We start from the raw sequence: 20,799 nt of genomic DNA on the forward strand, positions 1-20,799 counted from the left end.
TCTGTAACTCAAAACCACTGCGCTCCCCTGGATAAGACATCAGAGCAAAAAGAAATGTGTGTGTGGTGGCTGAAAAAATATATATTGTGAATCTTTACATTTTTTACCGAATAAAAACCAAACGCGCCGTCATCGGGCCCGATGGCTCTGAGACAACGCAATCACTGACCGCAGTCATGTCATTACCAGGGATGCCTTACGAGCAAGGCCAAGATTGCTGGGCTTCAATGCGCTGCGCTCTCCACAATCCACATTCCTGGGAGTAGGATTACGGGGGGCGGGGTGGAGGGCACGAGGTGACCGGGGGCTCTCTGTACAGCATACCCTAGCATTTTTTGTTTCACTATTTGGCCACAGGGATTTAGAGACACTGACGCTATTCGTGGCTCGCTTCAGAACCGACCTTCGGCGATAGTTGGAACGGCGGTGGCTCGACGTACCGCCCCCCCCCCCTCAAGGATGCTCCCGAAAGCGATACGTGTGCATGCGGTTAAGCCTCTTTCCACGCTGTGCACACAACTTGGCACGACCGCAGCGGCATCGTGGTGGCAGCCCAGGGTATAACAAGCACGGCGCACGCACGCACACTCTCTAACGAACGTCGCTGCCACCACAGACAGGACCAGCTTCTGCGCGGCACACAAGGCGGTGTGTCTACGTCAGAAGCGGTACAGAAAGTAGGCTTCCTCGCCTATCTGTGCAAAGTCCGAACGGTATCTTCTCAAACACACATGCCCGAGCTTTCTACGGGCATTGCGATTTCCACACTCGCGAGCATAATACTCTATCGGTCGGCCAAATGTCTAAACCCAGTCATAATACTTCGACCAGGATTTTAAGGGTTGTGATGTTATACGAGGCCTATGACCACATTACCAGGATGTGGTTATAGGCCTTGTATAACAGGCCTGTTAAGCTAAGCAGTGGGTTGAGCAGTGTTCTTCACTAATTTTCAGATAAGACATCATCAATGCGAGGGCCGCCACACATGATGATGATGGGGGGGGTGTTTTCACATTTGTGTATTGTCGGGGGCCGCACGTCAGCGGCCATACTAAAGGCCACCAGGGGCCGCCAGTAGCCTGCGGGGCTTTGCAGTGAAGAGCACTGATATTGAGTGTCGATTGTGCTCAGATCGGTGACCGCCATGTACAAAGGAGGCTGTCACAGGGCTGTGGTGGGGGATACATTTTGGGCAGTCACGGGCAGCACAATCCATGACGGAATTATAAAAAAAAAAGAATTCATGTCATGGGCAGAATAAATCCAGCACATCGCATACGGTCCATCTGAATGTTCATCCATTAATGGGCATACACTCGTTCAATTTGACCACAGTGGGGAGGTCAAACACTGTCCAAGTGGCTCCTTGCTCAATCGAGGGTGCAACAACTGCTCATCTACGTCGGGCCAAGCTCGTGGTGGAAATTCAACATTCCCATGGCTGGATTGAGGCTTACCAGAGAAGAACCACTGCTAATAAACCACAACGAAAGATGGGATTGGTGTCCCGAATTGACACTTCAACCGGGAATTTGAACTGGCAGAGTCGTTTGCTTCTCAGGCCAAGTACTCTTCACAGAGTGCCACTCATCGGTGAATCTGAGCATACACCGAATGACACTTGGCTTGAAGTGGGCGCGCAGCAGGTCCCATTTAAACAGTTCAGAAATCCACTCGTGTATTATAACGCGAGAGGCCACAAACTAATCATTGCTCTTCATCTACAACTGGCGTAAACTGTGTTACCAACCAAGCTGGACGAACAACATCCTTTGAATTAAATAGCACTTTTCATTGTAATGAAAACGTACAGAATTTGTGCCAAATCAGACATGCCCAATGACGAGATCACAATAAAGTGGGGTGTAAAACTGCGTGTGTAACCAAGCACACTGGATACCCAGCGTGGCAGTCAGTTGAAACAAAAGGGAAAGTTTATTAAATCCTCCCCCCACCACCTCTGTCCACCCAGTAGAACTTGGCCGCTTGCTACGGGGGGTAATGCGTGGGTAGCTCCCAGCGTGTAAAAGTAGGCCCCAAAACCCTCCCCTCCGTGGAGCTCTCAAGTTCCTGACAGGCCGGGGGCCCTTCTCTGGGCAGCAGAAGCGTGATACATTTTTTTTAGCAATGCCTTTAAAAAAAAAACGAAAGAGAAAAAAAAGCGTCCGCCAACACGCGTCGACGTTTCTCACCTTGGGCTCGCGCAGGTAGCAGTGCATGGCCTGCGTGACGTCCGCCGCGTGCACCGCGTTGTGGTACGGGTTCTGGTTATGGTAGTCTTCCTGCACCATCACTGCACAGAGACAACAACACCACCACACACCCACCGTACAGCCTTAACAGACTGTTGGGAGCAAGTGCTGTTCGCAAGCGGCACCTACAGAAGGACGTCACGGTACGCGAGGGGGGTGGGGTGGCCGGCACCACGCCCGGCCGCCTTTGTCTCCCCAGTGGCGATGTTTACACACCGAACTAGGTACTCATTTGAGGCCGAGTCTTCCTACGGGAGGCCCATGACCAGTTCAGGTAATCGTTACTGGTGTTGGCCGTGAGCGGGAATCAAACTTGGGTCGCCAGGTTCATAGCGCAGCGCGCTAACCGCTACACTACCGCTCCGCACCCACCGTGGAGAACACACCCACACACCAGGCACATGCAAACACACACACACATGGATGAAGCCACGCACCGTCAACAACGAGCCTCAGAACATGTGCTTTCAGTAGACTTTCCAATTGCCTAAAACTTCCATCGGTTGTGTTGCTCGTCAAAATGGTGCACTGCATAAACACAGGGCTTGGTTCCACAACGTACGCAAATGTTCACTCAATTCCAAGCACCCGCAAAACCAAATTCAGTCTAAATTTTGATGTAAAAGTTTCGTGACTGCAGGGATTCATATTCTTGGTTCTTTCGGTAAAGAAATCCACAGCAAAAAAAAATTCTTGCTATGGATTTCACACCTGATGATGATTGCTTGTGTTGCAGTCGTGAGAATTTGTATTGTTTTATATTTATATTATTTTACTATTTCTCTTCTACGTGACTTTACCGAAAGAACCAAGAATATCAACTTTAGTCTGTTCTCTTATAACGCTGCGTGTTTTCATAAGGCGATAAATGTATTTAGGGAACGCACTTTTTATCACGTGAAAGCAAATTGGATATCACGCGATTGAGCAAACGGAACTAGGTTGCACGAGTAGGAATAAGCGGTCGTACGGCTGCCTCGGCGTAGCTTCACACAAGGCAGTGGGACGCTGCTGGATGCTTCTAGATGCTATCTTTGTTCAGCCTGCGTACTCATCTCACGCGTTATTACCGACTGTGCTTTACTCTACATTATATCATTATATATTATTTATAATAACGAAATTTTTCCAAAACGTGGTTTTCTTCAGGAAGACAGCTACCACGTTACAGGAGAACAGGCTGTATTCAATATATGTATTTACTCGCTGTCACTTATTTAGTTTCAAAAATGATCTTGTGTTCTCAGGACTCCTGGTAACATAGAAGTTGCTAATTGACCTGGGTGATGATTAATTTGGGCTTGACAGTCAGCCGGGAAGAACATATTCTCGATACTTCAGGAACAACTGTCGCTCTCCTCTTCAGACGTCACAAACTGCTTTTAACCACCAGATTATCATTCCAGTTCACAAACGGGTTGTGATCCGTGTCAAGAAATGGTGCCGAGAAACTTGATTTGCTGTGGTGTGTGTGGTGCAAAGCAAAGGTGCCAAACATTTCACCTTAAATCAAACCTTCTTAAATATTTGCCAGGTTAAAATTAAGTTCAGAAAAAATAATTATGTTGTACTTAGGTTCATAGATTCTGAATCTGCATACAGAAATGCAGGAACGTGCAAAAACAGTGCGCAACATTCTACATCTACAACAGATTCCTAGAAATGGCTGCAAAGAAACACCTGTCAAGAGGGACTTCACCAACCTCCCTTCTAAATATTAAGTGATAATGTGGTGAACGTTTTTGAAAGCACCTCATAATACCTCTCACACTGCTTCCGAGGTTCCAGGCAAAAAATCAAAGCCATGTCACTTCCATCGTAGCGCCTGTATCTGATGATTTGACACGGAACAACCCAAACGGAACGGGCAGTGGGGAACCAACTCGGTGCAAAAAAAATAAATGCAAAGCCACGTCAACAGGCTTGCTGGTGCAGACCCACAGTGTTTGATGGCAGTACACCCCTGCCTGTGGTGTGTAGGCGACAGCGGCTTTAGAATCTCACCGAGAAATCCACGGAGCTTGACCATGTCGAGTTGGAAGTGCTGGATTAGTCCGTGGAAATTAAACAAGTGGCATGTGAGGGACACCAGGCTGTTCCCTGTTGAAAAACAAACAATGTACAACACTTTTAAGACCGGAACAGGAGGATTTACTCCGTAATTTTGGCCGTCGCCTAATGAGGCTGGTTGTAATTACTGGCGAAACGTCACGGTATTCAAATTGTAAATGTTGTGGATTTAATTCTCCAACACACCGGTGTGCTGAACTAGTAACTAATTGGAACTTCTTGATTACGTGACAAACCTTACGAATTGGCTGTGTCGGGGGGTGGTGGGTTTAACGACACATTCATATTTACGTGATCTAACCCAAAAAAAATCTCTATTATGGATATTGGTCGCGAAAGCCAACGTGTTAAACTACAAAACTTTTAACGTAGCAGCGATGCAGCTTTCCGATTATGTTTTCGCGGTGCGCTGTTTGACATTCGGCTCCTGAAGAAGCTTCCCAGCATACGGGGGCGAAACCTCGGACGTCGTGCGCAAAACAACACGCGGCGGTGCAATCGAGAAAACATCGGAGGAGCTGCGCGAGACAACGACGATAACCTGATGCAGCGGAGTTGACGTAGAAATAAACTTGGAGAGAGAGGAGGTGCACTAAATGAACCAAGCGAACCGAGTAAAACTCTAGGCCATGACTAACATCAGCGGAAATTGGCCAGAACTACATTTTTTAAAATATAAAATTAAGAAAAACTTTTTTTTTACCAAGTTTAAGATCATCGAAGTATAATATAAATGCGCATTCATGCTCAGCTGGTATTATCTCATTTTCAAGGGAATGCTCATAATTGAATTCTGACTTAGGTCGGGGAAACTTATGCCTTTGAGAGGACGCATGAATATTTTAACAACGGCGAAATTAAAAGTCTTACCGTTGGTTAATCGGTCGAACAAAAACATGTCAAAGCTCCAGCTTGCAGCCTTCATCAACATGCACTGCAACGGAAGGCACACACGTCTCACTTAGCACAAACCACGTGTACATCAATACACATGCAATGGTACATCCCTCGTCTACTCAAAGATGGTCCGAGCAATGAGCAGAGAATTATACAAATAAAAAAATTGGGAGTAAAAAATACTCCAAAGCTACACTTTACAACAAACCAATGGTAAATTATCTACTATATTCTATGCACAGGTATATACATATGAATTACCGTACTACTGTATGGCATTATAAATTCCAATGCACCTGAAGACGCCGTACAAAAACAGCGTGGCACTAATTTATATAATTTATTGCAGAGAAGAGAGAGTCACAGTCACAACAGATGAGGAAGTTCTTGAGACTGGACCTGACCAGGGGGGGTTTGGAAGCGAAATTGATCAAATGGTTTTGCCCAAAACCCGGCAGGAATAACACATGATCGGCCAAGGTGATAAGGTCATACACATGCCACCCTGATGCCATCATCATCGCCGCCATCATCATCGCCGCCATCATCATCGTTGTCGTATGAGAAAGATTGAGAACGAGTGGGGCAGTGATACGGCCCAGCGGTAGAGTGGTCGCCGTTTGTTGGAGAGATGCGTAGGTCGAATCCGAAAGGCGCCCCTGGTTAATACTGTGAATGTATGTATGTTGAACTTCTTTCGTGCCGGGCCAACTGTGCTATTCGGAGGTGCGGGGGAAGTATTAACCGCACGTGCCGTCCGTTTCACAGTGGACGTTAAAGATCCCGTGTCGTCATTCTCTCACTTGATACAGCTATCGTGCTGTGACTGTTCCACCTGAAGACGGAAGCTTGTGTTGCCTCCGAAACGTCGTGATTTTTATTTTATTTTTATTTTACTTTTTATTAATTTTAATTTTTTACCTATGTTACTTTACCGAAAAAACCTAAGAATAAGATGATCGTTGTTATGAATGTGAAGCTGATCGTTATTATGGATGTGAAGCTGATCGTTATTATGTGAAGACGATTTTTGTTATGAATGTGAAGACGATTGTTGTTACGAATGTGAAGCCGTGCAGGAGCCCACCTTGGCCTGCCCGTCGTAATCGTCGTCCAGCATGTGAAGGGAGAGACGCGAGCAGCCGCCCCGCTGCACCGGCGTGGCCCGCAGGTAGCGCTGGCAGCTCAGCAGGCGCTTCACCTTGCGCCGCGACGCGCTCTCTCCAGAGCCTGCCGCCGCAGCTGCATACGCGACACAGGATCGAGACGGCATGGCTGATGAGCACAGGATCGACAAAGCTCTGGCAACTACGAGGAGCACAGGATGAACACGGCGCCGGCACCACCGAATAGTCCAGGATGGACGATGCGTCGGCACTGCTGGTGGGAGACTCTTTTACTTTTCACCATCGCAAGGCACAAAGACTTCTGCTAAACCAAAAGACCGCTTGGGGCCGGGCTGCTCGGATTTGCTATTCTGCGCCTCTTCGAGGTCACGTCCACTGTCCTCGTTCCGCTGCATCCTCCCATCTCTCACCCTCTGTCTCCCTCCCCTCCTCCCCTGCACCGCTGGTGTCTCTACAGCCCTTCTATCGCTTCTTTACGCGTGCCCAAACACCAAAGTCTCACCGCACCTTAACTTCTCGAGAACATCAGTGACTCCCGCTAAGGCTCGAACGTATTCATTTGCATCTCAGCATTCTCATCTCTGCCCTTGCAAACGGTATTTATTTCTTGTTATTCTGAGGCAGAAATATTTATTTCCCGAATTAAATGCGGTTCCACATGGCTGAGACACTCCACTCCGGCTACCAAGAACCGAGCTCCGTGAAGCGAAGACGCTCCCTGTCGAAGGGAAACCCAAACGCGCATGAGCAAAGATGGCATTTCAATCGCTGGAGGGGGGTAACATGCTGGGTGATCGGGGTACTTTAAAGTTTCGTTGAAAATTCTGTCGCCCCTAAAGGACATGAATTGCATAGATTTTGATTTGATTTGCTTGTTTACCCAGGAAAGCCTCAACACTTTTTTTTCAGGGGTATCCTGCCAAGTTTTTCTATTCTTGCAGAAGGGGGTTACATTATATATATCTTTTTTAGCTATTGGGGGAGAATTTCAGGGAACTCGGAGGAATCCCATGTAGTGGTGGGTGAACATACAGAATAAGATTATTTATTTATACTGGAGAAATCCAATGAGCGATATAGCTCTTTTTCACAGATGTCCAGGATTCAAACTTCACGTAGAAAGGCAACCCAGTTGGGAATCGAACCCATGAAAAAAATCGTCGTGATCGGAGAAACCATACTGTTGCTTTAAACCTGTACGAGGTTATCTGTCACACTGCCATACACGTGGGGCTATTCAATGAAACCCATCGCTTCTCTGAAGACTTAGTGAGGCTTTCCTGGATGAGCAAACAACATCATCATCTTTATATTCTTGGTTCTTTTGGTAAAGTCACGTAAAAGGGAAATAATAAAAATAAAACAATAACATTTTCACGACGTGTCGATTGCAACACAAGCAATCATCATCAGGTGTGAAAACCACAGCAAGAAAATGTAAGTTTTATTTGCAAAAAAATTTATTTAATTATTTCCCTTCTACGTGACTTTACCGAAAGAACCAATAATATGAATCCCTGCAGTCACAAAAGCTTTAAATCGAAACATCATCATCATCATCAAGCCACAAACACTCCGGCAAAAAAAAATCACAATAAAGAGAACGGCGCACGATTCAACAGTATTTTCAGCACATTTACTGTGCGGTGAATGTGGGGGACTCTAAAAAAGGCAACATTCTATAGTAATTCTAATGGTATCACACAAATATGAGAGTAGATCAACTGGTGCTTTTTGTAAGGAAGTTGTCAGGAACTCTGGTTTGCCTCCAAAAATGACTTATTATTTGTACGCTTGCCTTTTTAAGCATTACATTGAGCAGCTCAATAGGTGTATCTTTCGTCAGCGAGACGTGTGTTCTATACGATTCTGATCATTTAATGTGACCAGTTGGCGGCTTCGGGAGAATTTCAAATCCGTGACGACGCGCTGGGACTTTCGTGGGTGCCTTGGTCGTTCACTTCGCCAGCTTTGAGAACTAACACGATTGGCTCACAAGTGACGACATCACATTCATCCCTATATTTAAGACCGAAACAGGAGGATTTCTCCGCAACTCTGGCTGTCCGTCTGATGATGCTGGTTGTTGTAATTACTGGTGAAACGTCACGGTACTCGAATTGTAAATGTTGTAGTGGTAACTAGTGGGTTTACTCTCCAACACACCGGCGTGCTGTACTAGTAGCGAATTGGCACGTTTTGTTGCCATGACAACCCTTACTAATTGGCTGTGTCGGGTGATGGCGGGTTTAACGACACCTTTATATTTACGCGATCTAACCCAAAAACCTCTACTATGGACAATATTGGTCGCAAAAGCCTGCATGTTAAATTGAGAACTAACAACACAAATTACCCGGTAAGATTTTGTGCGAGCTGGCCTAGTGGCCTGGTGGGGGGGGGGTTGTGGGGGGGGTGGGCACGCTGCGTGCTCGGTCACCCTAACCCCGACACAACGTGCATCGTCCATCCACTTGAGCGAGGAGGCGTGCGTCTGAAGTGGTGCGAGGGTGCGTGAGGCGTGGGATCGCCATGAGCCCGGGGACTGACTTACAGTGCAAAAGTCTAAAGTCGAGTTGAGGGTAGGAGCCCCTGCGCTGGGTCTGGGCTGAGAATCCTGCCTGGCTTCTTACTCGCACATCGCCTGCAACACACCAAACAAAATCGGCCACTCACAGAGCCTCCTGCAGTAGTAGGCGGAATAATAATTATCGTAAATAAGTACTGTAACGGCAAATAAGCAAATGTTAAGAATTGCTGAAGCTCTTGGCATTAACAAGCTTAAGTCGTATCGCTTAGTTTGCAATGGAACTTAGATTTAAAGAGCGTCTTCATGTTTTCACCTCGACAGTATCACACAAGGTATTGACCGATATACTCTATTGCGTTGGCAAAACCAAATTACCATTTTTGGTTGTAAATTGCCGGGATTGGTGCGGGAAAGCCTTTTCAGAATGAATGAGAGGCCCTGCCATAGGGGGTTTTCGCGTGCAATTTACCCCTGGGTGTGCTGGATTGCCGAGTGGTCACAACGTGGCTCAACACAGAGCGAGTGAGAGTTAGAAAGTGAGGTTCCCAAGCCACCTTAAAGCCACGTTGGGGGGGGGCACTACCAAAGTGAGCCGTTTCAATTGAAAGTTACACGATTTAGAAAGGTAGTAAAAAAAGTGATCGTTCTGTGCCTATGCCATCGCTGAGATAGCAAAATGAGAAAATTACACAAAACTAAATGACTTAAAAAAAACAACTCTGTGCAATTATGGTTATCTTGGCCTCCCTTGCGAAAACTGTAATGACGATTAACAAACAGGCTGTCACAGCCCGCTGAGTAATTCGCGTATATTGTTCACACTGCACAGTAATTGGACAATTGCGCTTTTACGTTAATTGGCCATAGAAAACGGTGTGGATGATTTTCACGTGCTCCCTTGCGGGCGAGCGACCGCGAGCGGACGCTCACCTCCCTTGATCCTCACTCCAGTGGCCAATGTCCTCCCCACCGTCTCCTCCATCTCTGCACCGTTTACCTCCTTGACTATTTCTATTTAACAATTTTTTCGTTTTACCAGGTAAGGTGCACCACTGAGCTGCTATATAGTGCTTTTTAAGAAGCAACCTGACTTTCACAAATGATAGGTCAACATCGTGGCTTATTGTGTAGAGATTTATAGCAGCCAAATACTCTGAACGCCTGTCGAGTCTAAATGTGGAGGGGACAACCACAGCAAAATCCACGTGACCACGGGGGGAACATGGAGAACTACAAACATACAGGAGTCAGGGCCGGGATCGAACCCACGACCTCTTGTATGCCAGGTGAGGTAGTTAACATTTCACCACCATGGCACACACTTCTGCATTGGAGTAACCCCATCACGAAGTTGGCATGCGCTCATTTGAGCAGTTGGACGATTTCCTCACACGTGGTCTATGTCGTCACCACCACTACGTGCTGCTGGAGTATACAGTTCAACGTTCACCGGTAATTATGCTACACAATCTGGTAACGTTAGTGGATTCCGATCATTTCCAAGCAGACAAAAGAAATAACGAGTCATTGATGATGCAGTTGCAGACAACCAATACACTCTTATAATATATGTACACAATGGTCTCGAAGAAAGAAGGGCACGGAACCTTAATTTTCAAACAACTCAAATGCATTTTAATGCCCGTTAACTTTGGCGAGGTCGTAAAATGCACCTTTCCCTGCAGTGATATGTTAGCGATGGATGCCTCGCTACCCACTGGCTACAACATTACGGGCACTGATGCACGGGGAGTCTCACAACAAAGAGGTTTGGGGAGGGGTCAAGAGGTTGAGGGTCATGCCAAGCAGCAACCAAGGGACAGGTCGTACACCAAGTACAGCAAGTACAGAGAGGCAGGCGTCAAGTCAAAGTAAGAGGAGACAGACGACAGTTGTGTAGCTTGGTGTACTGCACTATGACAATACGGACGGCCAGACACACTGGTCCCATATACTGGCCACGTATCACCGTGGCTAATTGGTTTATGAACAGAGTGAAGCAGCCCCTTAGGGCCAATGGGGTTCCCAACCTGTCTGGGCCCCTGGAGCACTATGGGCCTTTGAGATTTCCACGGACCACCATGCAGGAAAAGAAATCTGGCATTTCGTGAAAAGAAACTCATCTGCAACAGTTCCAGGAACACTTCCCATGGCCTCGCCAAGAACCAGTCGTCCGCGGACCAAACGCTAAATTATATATACATTTTTTTTTACCAGGTAAGGCCCACTGAGCCATAGCTCAATGAAGTGGCTTATCATGTGGAAATTTATAGCAGCCGAATAATATAAACGCACGTTTCTAAATGTGGAGGGAAAAACTGGAGGACCCGGAGAAAAATCCACGCGACCACGGAGAGACAAGACACGCAAACTCCGAATATACAGCAGGTGTCAAGGGCCGGGATCGAACCCACGACCTCCTGCATACCAGGCGAGGTAGTTAATACCTTGCCACCGCGGTGCCCCGGTGGGAACAAAAGGCTGGGAACCAATGCCCTAGATAAAATAGTTGTCACAACACGTGGCAAGACAAAGGTGGTTATGTGTGGCTCTAGCTACATCAACTCCTGCCGAGCGTTGCCCAATAAGAGCGTGCCCCAACAGTCCCTCTCGTCAGCGCGTGTGTAAAGTGCAGCAACCTTGCAACAATTTCACCAAAAACACTTAAGCCGGATCTATGTAAGAAAAAGTTTAATTGTAAATGTATGCCAACAAGCTAAGCAAAATTGACTTGCTCTGAAAGTATGTAGTATTGCTGCTACGACTAGTGTAAAAATGATACGTTCATTCTCTATGTGTGAGCCACGAGACAAAGGGAAGCTAGAATAGATCCAAAAGTGGAAAACATTCGGCATTAAAAAGGAATGCCACCTTTGAGAATTTTGGCCAAAATAATAACAGCAAGGAAGCGATGCTTAACCAACTTTAAAACCCCTTGCATACCCGTTCCAGCCTGCCCTGAAGCTGTAAATATTATGGAACTGCACTCATGGTCCATGTGCAAACACAAACGGCACTTACAGCCACGGCTGAAGTGTTTGAGCAATGCGAATGGATGGGAACACACAATACAATACAAGTGCACATGTATGGCAACAGCTGATGTTGAAATGAAAGTTCATGGAAATGAGTGTACGGAAATTAGAAGAAGTTGTGGGAACGGTTCATTAAAAACAACACAGAGCTAATAATGGGCTGAGGTGACCTCGAACCATCGGCACAATTCTCGTGACGTTAATGGACACCGCTTCACCATGTTTCTGGAGAATGACGGCCGATATTTTGCCGAAATTCTGTCCAGGCAGAGAAGAAAATGTCTTGAGTCAAGATTTAAAGGAGCAAGGATTTCAAGGAGGAGATAGCAGCTCACTTGTCGATGTTGATGGAAATCCAGAATTTATGGGCAGCCCAGGAGAGGAAAGAACTTCTAGATTGGAGGCTGACTGAGTTTTCCCAATAAGCCTCAACTGCTAGCGTTGCAGTAGGGTGGGGGGCAGTGGTAACACTTGTGTGTCACTGCAAGAACTGCTTGTAGTTTTAATACAGTTGTGGGATTTGGTAGAAAGATTAAAAGGGGCGGTGGTGGTGGCAGAGGGTGTTGGTGCAAAGGGGATTGGCTGCGATGACCTTTTGACCACGACATACGATCCTAACCCTGACGCTTGTTGTATATTTGTCGTTTGCATATCTCTCTCCCCCCGTGGTCGCATGGTTTTTTTTTCCGGGTCCTTAGTTTTTTCCCTCCATATTTAGAATCAACATGCATTTAGAGTATTTGGCTGCTATAAATGTCCACGTGATAAGCCACTTCGTGGACCTATCAATTGTGGCCAGGTAACTTCTGAAAAATAACTATATAGCTCAGTGGGCCTTACCTGGTAGAAAAAAAATTGTTTCGTTTGTAATTTAGTTTATATTGAAATAACAATGACATTAGCCATGCAATTCCAGATATCGCTGCAAGACATATTTGAATCCACCCAATCTTTCAAAGGGTTAATCGCGTGACCCTTGATGAGAATATTGATCAATGAGTCTGCCTACACTTCAGGGTTATTCAAACAGCACACAATTCTCAGTGCCTATGGTCATGGAAAGCAAAGGCCATTGCATGTTAAACATCAAAAAATATGCACTACGGCAAAACAACTCCTCATTACACATTGTTATTGTGTTTTTGAGCATGAAAAAAAAATGCTTGCGCAAGATAACGAATGTGATAATTACCTTCAAAACAGAAACTTAAATAGACATGAAGTTTTTACTACAAGCATGCGAGTCAGTGGAGAAGAAAGCTGCAGCCTACGAAAGTCAGAAAAAATGTCCGAACGGCACCGAATACAACACTGCACACGACGGCACGGCCACAGTGCGTGCATCAGAGAGCGGCGTGTACCTCTGCAGAAGACGTGCATAAAGCCTCCGGTGCTCCCTGCCTGCCTGCCGATGATCGAGACTCTCCCGCGCGTTTGCGAAATTGCACAGGGCTCTCCGCGAGCAGGCCACAGCGTGGACCGGGTGTCACATGGTCAAATTAGCCACCTGCTTTCAGTTACGTGTCACCCATTACTAAAGGGCACTCCTAAAAAACGAGTGGCACGCGACGCGGCCGAGTATTTATACGCGCATGCACACGGCAAGGCGGGGGGGGGGGGGGGCAAAATAAATTAATAAATAACACGTCCGTACGCCTCACAAGCCAGGGTGCCCTTGCTTCACAAGGCCAAGCCTTACGCTGGGCTACACGGGGGGGGGACGTGATATGGGCCAGCGGTGGCGCGTTCACAGGCTCGTTCTAGTGGGTCGCGGTTCGACTCTGGTGGCCGCCCTGGTTACTGTGGGGGGGGAGGAGGTAGCATTGACCGGACAACTTCATGGCGAGCATTGCAGATACCGTGATGTCAAGAGTAGGATATTGTGTGCCGGTGTGACGGTCCAAATTTGAAACATTACCCGCATAATGCACAGTTGGAATGTGGAATTTCGCCTCAAACTAAACAATTTGTATGTTACTAGTTAAGGTCCCACTGAGCGATATAGCTTGTTTTCAGAAGCGACCTGGCCATAAATGATGGCTCAACGAAGTGTCTTATCATGTGTAAATGTATAGAAGCCAGTTAATCTGATCGATTAAATGATTCTAAAATGTAGAGGGAATAGCCAGAGGACTCGGAGAAAAATCCACGCGACCACGGGGAGAGACATGCAAACTCCAAATATAAAAGCATCGTCGGGATGGCACCCACGACCTCTTTGCATACTAGGCGAGGTAGTTAACATCTCGCCACCGTGGCGCCCATAGCAGTCAAACTCCCCTACTGGATAAATACTTCGCAGGATCCTCCTTAAACAGAGTCATGAGACTCAGCGAGGCTTTCCTGGGTAAACACGTGTACCAAGTGAAACACGTATACATACGTTCATACAAGTACACACACGCATCTTCAGCATGTGCTCACAAACACAATTGTGTAATTTTCCATAGGGTACGCCAATTTATAAAGATCTTGGAACACCGACTTGCTATTTAAATTCCCATGACTTCAAATACACTCGAAGGAAAAGGTTCAGTGTTATGGACAGATGTGGATGAGAGTGCATTTATTTTTAGTGACGTCACAACGAGACGTCTGAAGTTTTGCCAGTGGAATTCCAGGATGTGAATACAGGGCTGGTCAAAAGCAAGATTCATAGAATGCTAAAAATTACTTATTCGGCAAGTTAGAGCAGTGGTGAGTTAGAGGGGTGGTGGGTTTTAGCGGTGGTGAGTTAAGAGTGGTGGTTAGTGCATCACTGCACCCTTTATTCCTCCATCGCTGAAGAAATGACTACCACTCTGCGGGAAATCAACGTGTTCGTACTATGAATGCACTCATCCCTGTCACTGGAATGTGGAATTTCCATGGCTGGATCACGGCAAAAAACAAGATGATGGCATTTACCTGTGATAGTTTGAGTGCAATGCTTTCATCCAATTTTATCATCCAATTTCCATTAAATATTTGAGAGCAGTGTTTCTGCATGACCTCGTACTTTATTCAGTAGCATTGTGTACACACACATATCTCGGCCATAGAATACGTACGTGTTCAGATATACTCATATTAATACTGTATATCAATCGTGTATGTGTGTAGAACTTATTTCGCACCGTACGTAGCCAACCGTGCTAATCGGAGGTACGAAAGCATGGACGGCCAACCGCAGGATGAAAAACAGGAAAATAAAAAGTGTGTTGTTGTTGTTGTGAAAAATGGAAGGAACCAGAAAGAGAGGAAGACCTCACAGAGAATGGCTTGATGACGGCATAAGAGATTGGTGTGAAAAAAAGATGTGGCACTTCTTGAACAAATTGGGAATAAGACAGAGGAAAGTGGAAACAAATGACGAAATGAGCAGTGGACACCTACAGGCTGTCCTGCCCATGGATCGGGGTTCGCCATCGAACAAAGATGGTCACTGCATCACTTGCTTTTGGATGCTTCTGCGGCCGTCTGGAACGCTCTTCCTTCGAATATTAGGAAGCCACTGGAGCTGTCGACTTTTAAATCAAATGGATTGATAACTAATTTCTTTAAAACTGATTTTTGTGTTTTATTTTGTTGTCCTTCCCCCCAACACCTCCGACGGGCACGGTCGGCTACGTACGGAACGGACAGAAGTTCAACATACGTACATACGTCACTGTGGACGAATGAGACTGTTAGAGCGTTTCGCCCCCGAAACTCGTGCACACGCGAGCGTTGTTAGAAATCCCGTTCTGGCTAGCGATGTGAACAGCCTTGACGAGGGTCACCCTGGCCACCAGCTCCACCCGTCTTGCGCTCACTTGGCAGAAAACTGGAAGACTAATCACGGGATGGTTTTGTTCCTCTTCATCCCTGGCCTAGAGCCACTTTAAAAAAAAATAATTCCTGCCCCAATGAGCATTGGAGGCAGTGCTCATCTCCTGTTTACAGTCTCTGAGCAAGTCGTTGGACATTCCACATACCTATGGCGGGGGCGAGTCTATTCACTGTTGATGTCACCACAAAGCGGGACTCAGTTAATCGACCCCCACAGGGACGATGGGTAGAGTCAACACACAACCGGAAATTTGAAATTGTAACCTTCGGATTTGCAAGCTGCCCGCTCTACCAATGGGCCAACTGGGCGGCTGACCTTAGCCCGACTCAATCGCTCGATGTGGTCTCGGCCAAGCAGAGATCATTAGCCATCGCCAGGTAGCACCCATTTGGTCGCAACGGAACTAAAATAAATGCAGTTTTCACCAACAACAGACCCGAGTGAAGCCTGAGTTCCACTGTGTAACACGTACGGTAAATAGGCACACAGTGATTCACTGCGTTAGCCATCAAAATGGATTCTTACGCTAACGATGCAATGCGGTGATTTGTGCGTATAGGAATCAATAGCTTACTAACGTTACATTTAGGCTACTGCAGAAGGAAGCTATACTTGAGAGGGAGAAGAGACAACAAACAATACAAACGAGGCAATAAATGAGAGGAAAAAAGAAAGGATTCTTGAATCGTACACACATTTTAAATGTGAAAATATATCAAATTACAGAGGCTGTCAATTGCTATATACCTACGGGAACAAACACAGAAATAAAACTCTCATTTTACATCGAGTGTAGGGTATTCATTTTACAAAGTATCCAGGGCCCAAATTGATAATAAATGTAAATTACCCATTTAGTTGGTGATGTCACAGCAGGCATTTTATTTCCCCAAGAGTATTTTTTTTATCGAACAAACGATTTGGAATCGACAGCAGTATATACAACAATTCGAAGTGCAATGATTAAACCCAAAGTTGTATAATTAGGAGGTGGATGCTGTGAAGGGGTTTCCAAGTGTGGTGCTGTGCTTCCTCCCTGCCCCGAAATCTTTCATTCGGATGTTGTCACGGCAGGTATTTAAATCGGTCAGCTGATGCAGCCCGTACGATTTCCAGAAGCACAGGGCTGAGCAAGCTCAATGCAGTTGGGAATAAAGTGCCGTCGTACATCTGGTGCCACATTCAATCGTGAAAAGTCTTACAAAGCCACCTTGAATGTGATCTATGCTTTTGGCACGTGTAATTAATCTCTGTAAATGTGACAATAGTGTTGGCTGGTGGAGAGGGGTTAACTACGAGAATTTTGGCATGAAAGAAATATCACTGTACGCGGCATAAACCCAAATCAAATTAGGCATTAAGCGTGGAGAGGGCTTTGGCGGTCAGAGTTGATGATCGCGTTGGCAATGGTGGCGGCGAGGAAGGGGAGAGACATCGCAGGCGCACTTACCTAGCATGCGAACGTAAATGGCATTCTGGTCCGAGCTTTCAAATGAGATTGCACCACGCCGCTGCAAGGAGGAGAGAGGGAACGAGAACACAAAAACAGGCTTTAGGTCATGTCGACAGTCGGTCACAAGTAGTAAGTGTTTTCCATCAACAGCAGCGGCCGCTTCTTATATAATAAGTATTCTGGCTCAGGGGCGAACAAATCATGTCGCGTGCCCCATAACCAAATCGCGTGGAATGCGCCTAATCTTGTCAGAGCTTGGAAGCTAAGCGGGCTGGGCCTGGAATAGATGCTAAAGGCTGCTGCCGGGCTCCGTTGTCAGCAGAGGGCATTGCAGAAAAAAAAGAAAGCCGTCGCTGTATTGTACCCTGCTCCAAAAGTCTATGCTCCCCCGCCTTCACCGACCGGCATGGCGGGAGTGTGGTAAAAACAAAACTCCATCCAGCAGTGGATTGACTAAAGAGCTGTACGTGTATAACAGTGTGTGGGTGTGCGCACACGGATGGCCACAGCGTACATGTTTGGCAAGAACAGAATGCACGTTTATCCACATTACACACAAAGCCTATTCTAGCCAGAGCATTACATAACAGGCCGTTTTAACATATATTCACTGGATTGTTGATGAGCAACAACAGTGAGCAGGTGTGCTTATTTTATATGGCATGAACAAGGAGCTGAGGTAAGTTAAGTTTTTTTTTTAATCTCATTAAGTGGGGGCAAGATGCACCGCCTGTGCTGTGTGTGTGCGCGTGCATTTGCCGGCCTGGGTTCGATTCCCGGTCACGGTTAACAGCAGTGACGATTATCTAAACCGGTCCTGGGCCTCCCCTTGGTCGACTCAGCCTCTAATGAGTACCTGGTGCAGTGTTTAATCATCGCCACTTGGGAGACAACGGCGGCTGGACGTGGCGCTGGCCACCCACCCCCTCGTGTGCCGTGTCCACCTTTATAGGTGCTGCTCGCTAACAGCACTTGCCCCAACAGTCTGTTAAGGCTATGCAGATGATCCTTTTTTCTTTGTACCGACAGAGCAAGTTTGGCAGTGGGGGGCACAGCCATCACAGTCAGTGAACAACAGTGACGTGCGGTGAGGTCAATGGCTGGGGAGGCACTGGCTCGTGTCAGAACCAGATTCACACACTGAGGGGCGTGGCCTCACGGAGGGAGGCGTGTCCTCACTGAGGGGGGCGTGTCCTCACTGAGGGGGGCGTGTTAGACACGTCCCCCTCAGTGAGGCAGATGTGATAGCTGCCTCCCCTGGTGCTTTTTCGTTGCAGTTTTATGACGAGACCAGCGAGCCTAAATATCTTTATACACATACGTGAGTATGGAAGGGTGAGGACATGAAACGAAGGGGTCTACAAACATTATATTGGTGACATACTGAGATAGTAACAGGCACGCGCTTATTGCCCGTGCTCCATCCAGTTACTGAGGGGTTGCGCAATCAGAGGGGAGGCTGAGCACGTCGCTGCCTCACCTCTCGTCTCTTCCTGTATTTGCAGCGGAGCTCCGCCAATTTGGCGATTTTGACTATAAAAATGATTGGAATCGTACAGAAATGACATTTATAACACAGATCAATGGAAAAATCTTAATATTAAATTTGATTTTTCTTTCTTTTTTACTTTTCGTAACAGCAATTTTCATTGGAGTATGACAGATGAGGCTCTGCCTCCCCTGCCTTCCCTGACCACACGCCCCTGGTGAACAAGTAACACCTGGGGGTCTCTGTCCCATGACCTGCCAACAAGCCTTCTACACTTCACACGGCCTCTAAGCGCGCATAACCCTGCGGTGACGTCACCGCCACTTACTGGCGAATGACGGCTGATGCTGCTGTTGTTGTTGATGCTGCTGCTTGAGAAAGTAATGTTCATTATTGGTGGCTGAAGTAGTAGCTACAGCTGTTAATATACTTGCCTCCCTAGTTACAAAACATTTGAAGCTGGATCAATAATGGATGGAGAAAAGGTGTCCGGCATAAAACATTTAGAAAAACATTGAAAATTGATGTATTCAAGTGTGTATGTAAAATGTACATGATTTGCATGAATTACTACTTTTGGTGAAACAAATATTGTCAAACAACCTCCATGGCCAATACATCTTGGGGAGGCCTTCATCCAGCAGTAGATTGACAAAGGGATGAGAAGGATTATGAATAATGATAATCAATCGAAGATGTCCAGCAGAGTTTGGTTATATAACACAACTGCTATTCTTTCTGTATTTAAACAAAACAATATTCAAATTGAGTTTAAAAAATCCGATGTACTTGTAGCCAAGAGGCAAGGCAATCATGCCCGACTTTGACCGTTTTCCGGAATAATAAGCCTCAGAAAATTGCGTGGGCAACCACAATTGGGAGTCATTACAGTCGGCTACTTTGCGGAACGTTACTTCAAAGGATTGGCGTACATAATTATTATGACCTCAATTTTTTTTTTATTACCACACGGAAAAAAAAGAATCTGTTTTATATCTCGTTGTTCATGAAAATTGTATCCCACAATCGCTGACGCAAGGCAGTGAGCCGGTGTCGATAATTTCCCAAGCTCTGCAGTCCTCTACATGTGTCTATTTTTCGTTCTTGCCTTAAAACTCACTTATTTTTCTGTGCTTAACCAAACTTCCCCCTCCCGTCCCCATCACTAACTCAATCCCTCTTCCCAAATTCTCTACCCCATCCATCATTTACCACTGATTGTCACACTTTCATCGTCCTTTACTTCACGCATTGTCAGACTCATGTCACACTTTTACAGTACACATCGTTAATTATTTCGTTCAGATAAGATAAAAAAGATGTTTAAAAACAATTAGTAAAACCACCAATCTTGAAGCAAGCGATGTAACATTCTGAATGGCACATCCCACTCCACCCTTCAATAATCCCAAACTCAGATACTGTCAAAGTTACACCACCACACAGCACAATTTCCAGGGAACAGATACCAGCTGGGCGAAAGGCAGATCTGCAATGCTTGCTGCCATAAGAATAATACGTCATATTTGCATTTATATCGCCATGTGCTTTTGGCTCACATAGTGTGCGTTCGTTGCTCGTGCCTTGGCACACTTTATTTGCAAACTCTGCGATATTTTTATTAAACTTGTTTACCCAGGAAAGCCACAAACAAAGCCTTACGACTCATTTTCAGGACGGCCTTGCCAAGTTTTCCGCAAGAGGCGCAGGGTGATGGCGATGCCTGGAACGTATATCCTCCGCGAGCAATTTCCGGGGCAATTGATTTCTTTTTGGCAATGTGGACCTTGATGCCGCCAATGCATTGGCCGCCTACCTCTTGCGCATGACGTCATGGGAGCTTTCACGCCGCCACTAGGAAGCGGATGGCGCGCATGGCATCATCACGGGAAAGACGCAGACCGCTTCATTAAAATCAGAAGCGGCCCTGCACCATTGCCACTGGGGCCGCCGCGTCACCGCAACGCATGCGGGGAATTGGAGAGAAAACCGCTAAAAGTGACGATGGGCGACTGGACAAGACCTATGTACGTAGCCAACCGTGCTAACTGGAGGTGCGGGGGGGAAAGGACAAACTAAACACCAAAAGTAGTTCTGAAGAAATTAGTTTTCAGTCTAGATGCTTTAAAGTG

At 46.4% G+C, this 20,799-nt stretch overlaps 2 protein-coding genes across 4 annotated transcripts in view; one reads left to right on the forward strand and one right to left on the reverse strand.

Moving 5' to 3' along the window:
• LOC144944630 (collectin-10-like) overlaps positions 1 to 20,799 on the forward strand; it is a 484,828-nt gene that overhangs the window by 304,074 nt on the left and 159,955 nt on the right. The window lies entirely within an intron of this gene.
• LOC144944617 (high affinity 3',5'-cyclic-AMP phosphodiesterase 7A-like) overlaps positions 1 to 20,799 on the reverse strand; it is a 114,022-nt gene that overhangs the window by 16,256 nt on the left and 76,967 nt on the right. For 2 of the 3 annotated variants that reach the window (XM_078872945.1, XM_078872964.1), the window contains exons 2-7: positions 17,176 to 17,236; positions 8,904 to 8,993; positions 6,310 to 6,464; positions 5,196 to 5,259; positions 4,260 to 4,355; positions 2,196 to 2,296 (exon numbers count right to left, since the gene is read on the reverse strand). In XM_078872945.1, the coding sequence (XP_078729071.1) occupies positions 2,196 to 2,296; positions 4,260 to 4,355; positions 5,196 to 5,259; positions 6,310 to 6,464; positions 8,904 to 8,993; positions 17,176 to 17,236 (567 nt within the window). The remainder of the gene's footprint in view (positions 1 to 2,195; positions 2,297 to 4,259; positions 4,356 to 5,195; positions 5,260 to 6,309; positions 6,465 to 8,903; positions 8,994 to 17,175; positions 17,237 to 20,799) is intronic. The other variant, XM_078872954.1, reaches the window with a different exon arrangement.

Source organism: Lampetra fluviatilis, chromosome 2 (assembly GCF_964198595.1).
Source record: "Lampetra fluviatilis chromosome 2, kcLamFluv1.1, whole genome shotgun sequence".
Lineage (NCBI taxonomy): Eukaryota > Metazoa > Chordata > Hyperoartia > Petromyzontiformes > Petromyzontidae > Lampetra > Lampetra fluviatilis.